This window comes from Akebia trifoliata, chromosome 11 (genome assembly GCF_017979445.1).
Source record: "Akebia trifoliata isolate Shusen 1 chromosome 11, ASM1797944v1, whole genome shotgun sequence".
NCBI lineage: Eukaryota > Viridiplantae > Streptophyta > Magnoliopsida > Ranunculales > Lardizabalaceae > Akebia > Akebia trifoliata.
This window is the reverse complement of record NC_141385.1, coordinates 3,665,658-3,678,893: the sequence shown is the minus strand read 5'-3', so window position 1 is coordinate 3,678,893 and position 13,236 is coordinate 3,665,658. Positions and strand designations below refer to the sequence as shown.

General features: G+C 35.5%; 2 protein-coding genes across 2 annotated transcripts; both read left to right on the top strand.

The window, feature by feature from the left end:
* On the top strand, window positions 1-10,410 carry LOC147390409 (transcription factor-like protein). The gene is made up of 15 exons (XM_086417454.1): window positions 1-304; window positions 752-919; window positions 1,782-1,850; window positions 2,699-2,792; window positions 2,982-3,082; window positions 3,197-3,242; window positions 3,310-3,369; window positions 3,853-3,921; window positions 4,266-4,349; window positions 4,433-4,516; window positions 6,389-6,474; window positions 7,911-8,001; window positions 9,430-9,510; window positions 9,609-9,683; window positions 9,775-10,410. The coding sequence occupies exons 1-15, from the start codon at window positions 192-194 to the stop codon at window positions 9,907-9,909; spliced, it is 1,356 nt and encodes a 451-aa protein (XP_086273580.1). The 5' UTR covers window positions 1-191; the 3' UTR covers window positions 9,910-10,410.
* Window positions 10,411-10,932: 522 nt separating this feature from the next.
* Window positions 10,933-12,218, top strand: LOC147390408 (Acyl-CoA N-acyltransferases (NAT) superfamily protein). Its single transcript, XM_086417456.1, has 2 exons — window positions 10,933-11,270; window positions 11,912-12,218. The coding sequence occupies exons 1-2, from the start codon at window positions 11,015-11,017 to the stop codon at window positions 12,139-12,141; spliced, it is 486 nt and encodes a 161-aa protein (XP_086273582.1). The 5' UTR covers window positions 10,933-11,014; the 3' UTR covers window positions 12,142-12,218.
* The last annotated feature ends 1,018 nt before the right edge of the window (window positions 12,219-13,236 follow it).

Sequence of the window (13,236 nt, the reverse complement as noted above, 5' to 3'; positions counted from 1 at the left end):
ATTTACCGATTAATAAAACCAAAACCGCTTCAAATCGGTCGAACTCGACCCGTGATCGAACATTGAAGTTGAGCTCGTCTCTGGTCTCTCCCACTGAGTCCAGTAGTTCCAGAAGTTCGTCGTCGTTGTCGATCGTCTTTGCGATCGTTCTACAAAACCCTAATTTTTCTTTAGAGAGAGAGAGTTCCAGGATGCCTCAGGTGAAGATCATTGCGAAGAATTTCATGGACATGGTGGCAGCTTTACCTGCGTTGAAGCTCGACAAGCTCTACGATAACACCTTCATCTGCGAAGCTGTTTTGAGGTTCGCATTTTCTTCATTTTTCCTTCAAAGTTCTGATCTTTCTATATATTTCTCCTTTATGACTTCGATTTTTGATCATCTTATCGGTCTCGATTGAGGCAACCAAGTGTTGTAAGGGGTTCACCCCCCCCCCCCCCCCCCCGGGGGGGGGGGGGGGGAGGGATTTGTAGGGTATTATTGATAGAATTCTGTAGAATATAATTGGTGATTCGGCGCTTAAATTAAATTCGATCTTCGAAATTTTTGATAAATTTATAGCCTGTTTCGATCGCGCAATATTTTTCACCAAAAAGATATGTACTTTTTTTTTTTTTTTTTTTAAACTTGAAGAGTTCTTATATATATATATATTTGGGCACAAAATGAGGATCCAAAGAGGCCCTTAGAGTTTACAGAAACAGAAAATGAGATAAAGACAGTAAATTGTTTGTTCTTTCTTGTGCTCAGGTCTTTGCCACCTCTGGCCAAGAAGTATGTTTTGCAACTTCTATACATTGATGTCCCAATAACAGCCAAATCAATGGAAGAGTGGGTTCTTGCAGATGGGTTCTCTAAACATAGAGTTGCGATCGATCGGTTAATACAATTACGAGTATTTCTTGAAACTACTGACAGGTGTGCTTACTTGTTTTTTTTTTCCTTTCAAAATCGGTACATCTGTGGGAGGAAAATTAACTTCAGATTTATCTCAAATTAAATAAATTTGTTTGAAGCATCTTTATTTCTATAGTAGACTAGATTATATTAACTACGACCCGTCTAAGTCATTGGATTCACATATGCTCTTATTTGACTAAACTCACCATCCATGTTTATTGGGAACCCTGTAGAATAAGCTTTGATAACATTTTGACATCTTGAAAATTCATCAGTAGATACAACAATATAGGGCACACTTCTCTCGAATCATATTTATCAAACAATAAATTGGAATAGAAGTCTGAATGTTACAATTGGGGGACTCCAAAAGTATCAATCCTTTTTTTATGTTTGATTAGTAAAATCGAAAAATATCAAACCTTGTTAATTTTCTGTAGAACATAATTTAGACACTAGTTTTCTCTTTTTAAAAAAAAAAACTATATTGTCTTCTTACAGTAGTTTTGTTTCTTAAGCAATGTTCAGATTTTGCTCTCTTGAAAATTGGAATAGAATTTACAAGTTTTATTTGGTTGAGTCAGTTAATAACTTAACCAATTTTGAAGTTCAGAGTTGGTCAACAAATTTCTGAATATTATTTACTTTATGACCTTAATTTATATTTGTATGGAGTTTATGGCATAACCTTGGAAAGGGAAATTGCTGAAATTCTCTTTAAGGGAATGTAGACTTAGAAATCCTATTTGGATGCTTGAAATGTTTGCTCTCCATTATCACATTAGTGGGATGATTTTATTAACCTTTTGAAGTACCAGGGAAGCATTTTTAGGAAGTTAGTCTTTCTTTAACTATATTTAATTTCTTATTGTTATTTCAGGAAAAAGGAAATTAGCTACAGATTAAATCCCAAATTTCAGGGTAATCTTCAGAAGTATTTAGTACATGGGTAAGTGTTAGTTTCACTTATCAGCAGCTTGGCTTTGTTTTATCCTGAAATATCATATGATAGCTGTATCTCATAGTCTATTTCATCACCCAAGTACATTGAAAGCTACTTTGTCGGCATATTTAAAACTATTTGTAGTTTTTTTTTCCAAAGTAATTGAGATGTGCATACTTAACATCGGGATAGAAGAATGGTTGAAGCTACATATTACTGTCCCACCAATGGAATGTTCTAGCTCCAGGACAACTAGAATTATCCAACCATCTGAGTTCGGGGCTTGCTTCCCAAACCACTCACCATAACTTACTGTGACCATCTAAAAGAAGTCGATAGATTAATACCAGGAGTGTTACCTCGAATTTTAAAACTTCCTCCTATTTATTGACTTCTATTTTCCTGTCACAATTTTCTTAAACATTTAGGGGTATCTTCTTTGGAGATTTTCTAGTAAGATGGGGTAGGGTGTGTGATCTTGAGGAGAGGTAGTTCTTGTGTTTGGTTTTCTTTTTGGCTTGTCGATTGCCAATCCTTTGTTTGTTTTCCTTTTCTTTGCTTTTTGTTGTATCCTTCGGGTTGGTCAACTCGACCTCCCTTTTTTAATAAATTATCTTTACTTATAAAAAGAAAATGTTCTTAAACATGTGCTGTTAACAGAGGCCACTGTCTCTCTTATTCTCCTACTGTGCATATTTCATTCAAGGGCTTTCCATACTAACTGCATCCCTGTTAGGATATCAACCTGTACTTCTTGCTTATTGCCAATTATGTGTCCAAGATATATTAGCTCAAAATTTTATCTTCTCAGAAAGTTTGTGGTGTGTTATGACCTTCAAAATTTGAAATTGCAGAGGAGTTTTACCGAGAGAGTCAATGCCTTCAAGTGTCACTGTAAGACTCCCAACTTTGGAGGAGCTAGAGGCCTATGCCCTTGAGCAATGGGAGGTTGTGCACTCCAGTCTTTTGTCAGTCTGTTATATTTATGCATGTTCATGGGCATTGCATTTATGTTCTTGTTGCCATTTCAAACTATGTACCATGAAATGAGATAATTGGTTGTTGACTCTGATCAATGTGTAGATTCATGATTTTTGAGGCTATCCATTCTTATCACATGAAAATTTGGTAAATCAGTGCTTCTTGCTGCAACTTATCAGTTCAGCCCAAGCAGAAAGACCAACAAACTTCAGTTCTTCTATGATGAAAGTGTTCCAGCGAGGTCTTTTAAGTCAAAGGTCCTTCTTATACTTCCAATTCAAATGGATTTCCTTAAGATTATGTTTCTTTACTCTGATAAATAGGATTTAGTATCTTCAGTGATGACACATGATGGTGTGCCTTTTCTACAGAGAGAAGGAAGCTCCAAGATTGACGGTGAATGGCTTTCAGTTCTTGGTGTGTATTATCATACTTTTTATATTTTCTTAATAGTACCTACCTTATCCTTGTACCTAAATTGCAGTTGATGGATACAAATGCACAACTTTGGTACATAATGAGAGAATACATCTCTAATTCCGAGGTATTGACTTTCGACATTTCATCTTGTACAGGAGTTGAACATTTTTGTCTTTGATGTTATTGTTACCTGTTTAATATATATCCCCATTATGTTTTGAAATGTTTTTATATATTTTGTATAGTTTCAAACAAATCACCAAGAGAAACTACATATCTCACGGGATATGGCTTTTTTTTATTAATAAGAATTTAAAATTTTCATTGTAAAATCTCGTTCCTATTTTTTCCCCTAATTCTCCCAAGGTTTTCTCAATAAAAGTCCCAAGATTCACAATCAAGCATGAATTTCATGAGAACCACCTATCAAAAATAAAAAATAAAATTCCTGAGAATCCCTTTCCAAATAGTTCCTAAGAAGATATATTTGTTCATAGATATAGCAAGATTTGAATATTTTCTCCAAGTTATTGGTTTTTTGCTAAAACTTAGCAGTAATGCTGATTCGATATACATAATGTTTTGATCTTTATTTCTAATGGTGCAGGATCGAGGTGTGGATCCTTCAGATCTAATTTCTTTTCTATTGGAGCTCAGTTTCCATGTCACAGGCGAGGTATATAATAATTTTCCTTCTTGATTGCTTTCATTGAGAGTAATTACCTATTTTAGCTGATTAAATCCTTTTAAAATGGAAATTTGTTTGTAGTGAGTCCCATTTCCCTGTGTCTAAGCATACCTATTATTAAGCTGAACTTGAAGTAAGACTGTTTATAAAAATATAAATACCATATCTCCTCGTGATGGAGAGGGGAATAGAGAAGCATGTTTATGGATGAAATCAGATGATGCTTCGTATTTTCCCTTGCAGTTTTTGAAACATTTTGGGAAGGCACTTTCAGATAGTACTTCCAGTGGTTGCTTGCTGACACAGTCTTGTCTGCTTCTATTATGTTTTAGGCATACAATTTAAACACCCTGACTGAGGTGCAGAGAAATACCATCAAGGATCTTGCAGATCTAGGATTAATCAAACTTCAGCAGGTTTGTGCAAACTCATATTCTTGTTATAGCAAATGAAATATCTTTTGCTAGGTAATCTAAGAAAAATACTTTTGTTCTTCCAGGGTAGGAAAGATAGTTGGTTCATTCCTACTAAATTAGTTACCAATCTTTCTGTGAGCTTGACGGATTCATCATCACGCAAACAGGTATCTTCTTTTTAACCCATCTTATATCTTGTTTTTTTTTTTTTTTTTCTGTGAGTGGATGTTTAATGTTCCTTATGGGGTTTTTTTTTTGTTTGTCAAAGCTTTCCTGATTCAATATTTGCTTCTAAAGTTTTATATGCTTACAATCTTCTTAAATATTACGCTAAGCTCGTATTAAATTTATTTCATCTTGTATTTGTGTACAAATATGATCCCTTGGATCTGCTTCAAGTCTTATGTCTAGCACCCATTATTGATCCTTAAATGTCTATATAGGGGGATACAAACTTTACTTAAGGGTTGGAAACTCATCACAGGCATTTACTCAAAGGAGCATTTAGTGTGCCACTTAAAGGTCTGTTAATGTCCCCTAAAGAGTAGGCATACCCTGTGGAAACTCTGAAAGGTTTAGACATATTTGTGCTTTTTCAATGGGTAAGGGTTGTCAACATGGAGAAAAAGTAGAACAGATTCAAAACCCATTGCAAGCACTTCTGCAAAGAAGGCCAATTTAGTGTGTTGTTCCCCTAAAAGATGGGCTTACTTGGAGGAAAAATTAAACGTTTTATAACTCATGCCTGCTGAGTCAGTAAGGTCTTTGAGCAGTAAAAAAACGAACTTGGTTTTAAAGACCATCACATGCTCCCATCCAAAGGGATGTTCATTTTTGTGGACCACTGGGAATTGTGTTATGGATTCCCCATAATAATAATAATGATAATAACTTTTGGCTCAGATAGCCAGCAAATTTGATGGTTCACACACCATGAGCATTACCTATACGCTGGCCTGTAGTGTTGAATGACAGTTCATTGGACCTTTGAATTACAGATCTTGTTTAAAACAGGCTCATCACGTGGTAAGACCAAAAATTGCAAGTTGTAACTCTAATTAATTCAGATGCCTTCTTTTACATTCCCGTAAAAGAGGTGTAAAACTACATAGCATTATTATGTACACATGTATGCAAGCAATTATAGTGGACCCAAAGTTGGAGAAGCAACCGCATTGACCTACTTGTTAGATTATATCTAAATGTCCCCCCGGGTTTTTGGTGAATATTTGAGACACATGACATGCCTCCCTTGATCTCGGTTTTCGTAATAGACTAATGGAAAAAAAGACCCAAATGCTCCCATCTCAAAAATCAAGAGGTCTGAGAAGGAAAATCAAGGTTTGAAAATGAGTGTTAGAATGAGGATAACCTTTTTTGATGAAGTGGTTGGCAATAAGGATCATTATTTATTGCCGTCACAACCAGAAAATGCTCTTATTATTCTATATATTTCCTATGTCTTCACTTGGGAATGTAGAATCGGAGGATCCCTGGTCCACCACTGTCACTGGTGTGAGAATCTAGATTTCATGTTGGCATTCTCATGAATTTATATTTAAGTTGGTTTTACTTGTCTTTTCCATGGTGCGATGCGGTGTCAAGATGTGACAGGAGAAGCCACCCACCTCTATCAATGTCATGTCATAGATGTGCGTATGCAGTAGATTGGGACTAAATATTTAATGGGTCCCACCTAGGATATCTTGTGGGCCAAAATTGTCTTGAATGGGTGAACCATAAAGTTATCTGGATTGTCAGCCATATGGTTTTTGGCATCCAAAGAGGATAATTTTGGTCATTCCATGGGATTAGCTCTTTTGCCTAGGAATATTGCCCAGGGTCACTCCCCATGTGGAAGTGAAATGTACCGCAAGGCTCAGATAGAAGGATAATCTCCTCCCATCTTTCTGTTGCGTTTTTGGTTTTTCCTTGTTCTGCTTATTATTAAGTCAATTAGCTTTTTTCTTCCACTTTTTAGGGATTGAGATTCATGGCATATATTGTCAACTTCTCTTCTGATTATGTTTTTTCCACAGGGATTCGTCGTTGTGGAGACAAACTTTAGGCTCTATGCTTACTCATCCTCTAAATTACATTGTGAGATTTTACGCCTTTTTTCGAGGTATGTCACTGTATAGCATGAAAGTTCCTTGGAATGTCTTGGTGGTCAATGCAAACAAGATTGTTTTTGTGACAGACTGCATGTTTTGGTTTAAATTTTTTAATTCGAGAAACATGTCGGTCAGCTTTGGAGTTGAACATCAATGGAAACATAGTAAAATCTATGAAAATAATGGGAAATACTGCATAACAACATAGTCCTCTTTACATGGTATGATACCTTGTGAAGAATCTTTTTAATTTTTATTAGATAATTAATTTTCAACTTTTTAAGTACTCATAGATCATTATTCATCAAATGAAAAAAATTAACTCATTGTCTCACCATCATCATCAATTCTTAAGACAATATATGTGCATCCCTCCTCGTTGCTTTTCTGGTCACCTGTTTTTCTAATTTTTTTCCTTGCAATGCGTTGATTTTAATCTTCAAAAACTCAAGAGCGGTCATCTGTTACTGTTAATGGTTGAGAAATTTAGTTTGTGATGATGGAATGAGAAATACAAGTTTTATTTTCTCACAACTTACAAGCAAAGTATGTGGTTCTGAAAATATAGTTCAATGAAATATTGCACTTTTGATGGTTTTTGTGACATTCCTCTACAATATACCAAACATACCCAAAGCTGTTGACAAATACTGAGGTAAAAGGTTGACTTCAGATTTTTCACACTTGTGATAGTTCCTGTTGGACCCTTCAAAATTAAAATATTTCATCAGAAACGGCTAAAATATGTCAAATTTAAAACCACAAGTGTTTTGTTTTCATGAAAAGTATTTTCAAGATCACGACATGAGTTGCTTTTTTAAATTATATACAGTTACACACTAAGAATATACATGTTCTTATTATTTAGTGTAGATTTTCCCTTTTTTACCCATTTTAACACACCCAATGAATTTTCTCTTTATATTTTTGTGGAGAATTTCTTGAACTTTTAACAGATTTCATCCGGGTAATTTTCATAAAATTTAAATCAAAAGAATATCTCTGCGTCAATTGATGTATGCACCCATCATTCAGGAGAATCCCAATCATGGAAGTGCCCCATGGACTGCAAGCCAAAAACTGATCCATCCTGATATTGTTAACTTTGTATTTATTGCTTTCTTTAAACAGTCAATAAGAAATATGTGCATGAGAATAGGTTCAATAATCAGTTGGTTAGAATTGTCCAATGAATTCAGTTCTTGGGCTATGGTTCATCTATGAAGTTGCCAATAAAATTGAACATCTAGACATCCTATATAGACCTAACTGGTACATGGTGGTGGGGCACCACCTCATAGTCCATACTCCATAGTATATCTCATCATCGGCACCTTGTACCGTTTATGTGTTTGATCTTGCAAATCTTCGCTTTTTTATTTCCTTTGGTGAGTTTTTTATTTTATTTGTCATTAAAGTGACAGTTACGTTGTTTTTTAAAATGCAGGGTTGAATATCAACTTCCAAACCTTCTTGTTGGGGCAATAACAAAAGAGAGCTTGTATAATGCTTTTGAAAATGGCATTACAGCTGAGCAGGCAAGTGTTAAAAATTCGTCTACATCTTACCATTTTATTTAATTTACAGAAAATCCAGTGTAATAGCTATGAATATTTTGTTATCTTTTCACGAAATTTTTGTTGGAGCTCCACAAGAATGTTTTTTCCTAGCAAAATAAGAGAATGTTATATGGTATAAATTGTATTTATGAACTAGATAATCCGACGGTCAAGATGATTATCATGAATACAAAGATGACACTAAGTTAGCCTTCTGGCTTATGCACCAAGTCCCATCCAAATAAAATTCTTCGAAGTGTACTCCCTTAAACTCCTCGAATAGCTTTCCCCAAAAGAAAACAGTTCCCAAGATGGTGATCATTAGATCATGAACCATTTGCTTCTTCCCCTCAAAGACTCATGTTTCTCTCTCCATAAACTTCAGCACACCACAAAGGTTGAATATATATGTACCAAAGAATCCTTTCTCTCCCCCTTAAGGTGGTCCTGGAATTGCCAACTCTCGAAAAGCAATCAGATTGAACAAGCAAAACATCCTAAGTGATGAAATAGAGACATGAAGTGTGACCACATGGTGGTATATGCAATGCAACAATGGTTTCTCACCCAATACACTTTTCTCCAAACTTCACCTCAATGACCTTTTTCCACAGATACCGTTCCATCTCGAATCTCCTCAACTATTTTCCTGACTGCCACATTTATTTCTTTGAACTTGTATATTCCGCCTTTGCATTTGTATAATTTCTAGAAACTTCGATCCTTAAATTGGCCTTTATTGTGTAATTTTTGTTTTCCTTCTCGATCTTGGCCATTGTCTCCATGCAAGTAACCATATATTTCTCTTTAAAAGACTTGCATGTCTTCTATGGCAAAACCATTGAAGGCAACAAATTGCGATGTACTTTAATGGTTGAATGTTGGAAAGATCTTTGATGTTATACTGAGAGATGTGCTGCAATGAGGGGGGAAACTCCAAGATTCCTTGGTCATCTGCAATCCATGTGGCACTGATGCTGGTAGGCACCATCAGTCAATGACTCCAGGTAAGAGATCTTCTAAAGCGAAAAAGTCAACCCAGTCAGTGATCCCATTCATCTGACAAAAGGATTTTGTCTGGACCATCTAATCACTGATGTAGTACACGAAATAAATATATCAAATGGTTAGGATCATCTAATCAGCTGGATGTTGGGTTCCGACGAAGTGTTGGGCTAACCATGATTGTTTCAAGCTATGCCACGTTATACAGTACTGCCACTACCACTGCTGATGTTAAAATAGAGCTTTCTGGTTTCAATTCCATTGAAATGAAATATAAATTTCCGGAAATTGGGAACATTCAGGATGTAACCATCTGTATTGTTTCACTTCTGCTTCTTGTAGCTGCTTTTTCTTTTATTTATTTAATTTTTCACTTGAACTATTGAAAATGTGCATTTGCAGATAATTTCTTTCCTTCAGCAGAATTCACATCCTCGTGTTGCAGAAAGATCACCATCTGTTCCAGAGAACGTTACAGATCAGGTGCCTGTCAAAATCCCATTTTATTAAACTATTATACGAGCACAAAAGATTCACATTTTATTAATCTGACGAGTCTAAGTACGTCTTGATTTGGACAGATTAGGCTCTGGGAAACAGATTTAAATCGAGTAGAGATAACCCCGTCACATTTCTATGATGAATTTCCTTCTAGGGTAACAATTTCTCCCATTTTTTCCCCTCAATTCTTCGTGTCTACTTGGCTATTATTTGAGAATTGAGAGTTTGGGTTCTCATCCTTTGCAGGAGATCTTTGAAGCTGCTTGTGATTATGCGAGGGATAATGGTGGGTTTTTATGGGAAGATTCAAAGAAGATGCGTCTGGTAGTCAAGGCAGAAATACATATGCAGATGCGTGAGTATCTCCGCCGCCAAAAGTAGTAATCAAATTTACTTATTATTCTTAGCAAAAATCCATTAAAAGTGAAGGAAGAAAAAGGTGGTAAATGGAAGTTTGCCGCGGTACATATTCTTCTCTGCATTTTTAAGGGCTATTTATATCACGATTTCTGCTGGAGTTTTCTTGGTTGAAGATCTTGAAATTGAAATCTGATCAAAGCCAAGATCTACCAAAATGTTGAAAGTTGAGAGGGACCTTGGAATCATGATTGTGAGATTTGGCACCAGGATTGATTGGGATACTCTACTTGTTGCGAAGAGATTTGAGTTTCACTCCCAGCTTACCCCCAACAGAAGAAAATATTTATCTCTAAATTTAATTTGATGAATCCCCAAATATCCAGAATGGGTTTTTTCTTGTGGGGATCATAAAGAAAGATGTTTTACCTTCTGAATCTTGTAAATGACTGAGAATTTGAGTGATTTTAATATTGTTTAAAACAATGTGTTTAATGTCAATTGGCTAGCTAATATGTCTTTTAAGTTTAAACAAGAGAGCTTATAGTACTTCATCACCTGGTTTTAAAGCTTGTTTACCGATACGTTTGAGTCATTCAACAATGAGAAAAATGAACCATGATTTAAATCCCATCTGATACGTTTGACTTGTGTATCCATATCCATCTTGTCGGTGGACGATACCGAGATGTATCAGACAAGTCATCTCTGTCTCGGACGGATGTAAAACCATGCTTCATCAACATTTGCTCATAACACACTAATTAATAGGATTATATATGACACACCAATTAAGAATATAGGCACACCCTAAAGGTTAGAAGAAAAAAATTAAGAGAACGAAAAACACATTAATCCCAACCATGTAAACACGACATCGAACAATCGAGATAATTACGCACCCCTACCTCACTTGTTTGTTTGTTCTTCCTACTTCCGACGTATAAATTATATATCAAATATTCAAATTCTATTAATGATCCATAAATTGGTGTGTTATAAAAAAAAGTTGGAGTGGCTATATAAGCTCTCTCTGTATATAAACACCGGACAAGTAACACTGGGGGAGCTTGAAATTCTCATTCTCAATCAATTGGGAAGTTTGTCCAAGTGGTTATAGTAGAGATACATGTCGACGACTCCTGTGATTGTGGAGCTGACTCGAGACTCAACGAACTACGATAAAGTAGTGGAGGAGATCGTGAAATTGGAGAGAAAGATCTTCCCAAAGCACGAATCTCTTGCAAGATTCTTCAACGAAGAGTTGAGGAAGAACAATAGTGGATTACTATACTCTGAGTCTCAGATCAACAACACTCAAGTTGCAGGCTACGTCATGTACTCATGGCCTTCTTCCTTGCTCGCTTCCATCACAAAACTTGCAGGTTTCCTTCCTTCCTTCAATGTTTCCTCCTTTTAGAAATTTGTTTTTAGGGTTTGTTTATATAGATGGATCACCATTTTTACAAAGCTCTTTGAAACCATTTTTCTTTTACCTTACGATCCTAATAAAACTTAGAATGCCTTCTTGATCTTGTTCTTTTCTCATAGACTATTAAAATGACCTAAATGCCCTCTTCTTCCACTTCAAGCCATATTTCTCTCAAAAATCTCTTACTTCAAACTTTATGTAGAAAAACCTTGATAAGTTATTATTAACTAATCTTCAATCTATCCAAAATTCCTTAACTTCAACTTCTCAAAATATCTTATCTTGTTCTTGAAGTGTGAGGATTGAAGTATAGATAGGATCTGAAGTTAAGAAAAATCCACCTCTTGGTCACAGGTTGAAGATGAGGATATTTGGTCATTTTCTATTAGCCTATAAGGAAGACGGGTCAAGGGTCACTAAAAACTAGGAGGGTAACAAAGTCGATCGTGACACTTCAAGTCAAATTGGGTGACTCGGTCGAGTCAAAGAGGATCATATTCATATGAAATAGTAGATTTCATGGTCATAAATGTTTCATCTAATTTTATTGTTTCTTTTCATTTTTATTTTTATGGAATTTTATAAAAATAAAAGTGAGGAGCAATTACAGGAGGCAAGGCCATGGAGAAGCATTATTAAGAGCAGCAATTCAGAAATGCAGAACTAGAAACATCCAACGGATTTGCCTTCACGTCGATCCTTCAAGGACAGCCGCAGTAAGCCTCTACACTAAAATGGGTTTCCAAATCGAAAAACTGATCGAACACTATTATTCTCCGGATCGAAATGCTTATAGAATGTACTTGGATTTCGATGATGCTTAAACACATCAAAGATAAAAAAAAAACTAAACCACTTGAATTATTGGAATATATATGTTTTTTTGAATTTCTGATTCCCAAATTTAATGGTCGATGCTCGTGAAGTTTTCATAATTGTCTTTAGATTCCAAAAAGCACTTCCTAAATACAGTCATCGAACAGCCAATTTTACTGTTGGATTCTTACAAAAGTTATTAATCACTTTCCTTGGAAGCATTGCTTCCCCAAACGAGACCTTTCTGATGTTCTTCATTTGATGCTTGTTAGTCCAAATTGGCAGTTACACTGAATGGGTAGTTAACGATTAAGTGTAGCTGTTAATCTACTTCCTACATTCCAGATTGTGTGTTCCTACATCATTAGCTGCTCGAAGAGATTAAATTAGGTTAATTAAGCCAAGCAAAGGAGGTAAGGCAATCCCCATTTACCAAGTTTAGATTCAGCGTGCATTGCAGTGTTTGGATTTCGAGAGATAGAGAGGCGCGAAGGTTAGGATGATACAGTCGATCAGGAACAAAATAAAGCTTTTTTATTCAAGAATAGTCGATTAATGATGAATCTCCAATCAATTCCATGAATCATGGATTAATTCCTATATTTTTCCTAGTTTTTGAAGAAATTCCAAGAATTTTGTTGCGAGGCTCATAATAAGAAGAGGAGAACCAGACACCTTATGGAACACATTTTCAAAAAGATATACAATAATTAATTGATCAAAATCATACCCACATTATTGTAGATTTTGTTAATCTCCTTCCATGGATGAAAATAAGTAAACCCATTGCTGTTTAGTTTGCAAAGATAGAGTTGAATCTCCATTCGCTATTTACATTAACATCGTTCAAAGAACCGATCTTCAATCCTCTGGTTTCCATGAACGTTGGGCTGATAATTTGATTCTCCTCTCGTTTTTTGAAAGATTATCAGGAAATTAGAGTCCCCTTTTTTGGAAAGTTATTAATCACAAACAATCTCACTCTGACTCGGTACCATATCATGGTTAACCAAGCCCATGGCTTAGAAACTCTGATCCATGAACAAGTGAATGGTATCGGAATGGTCAAGAAGACAGATTCTCAGAGAACTGAGACGAAAACT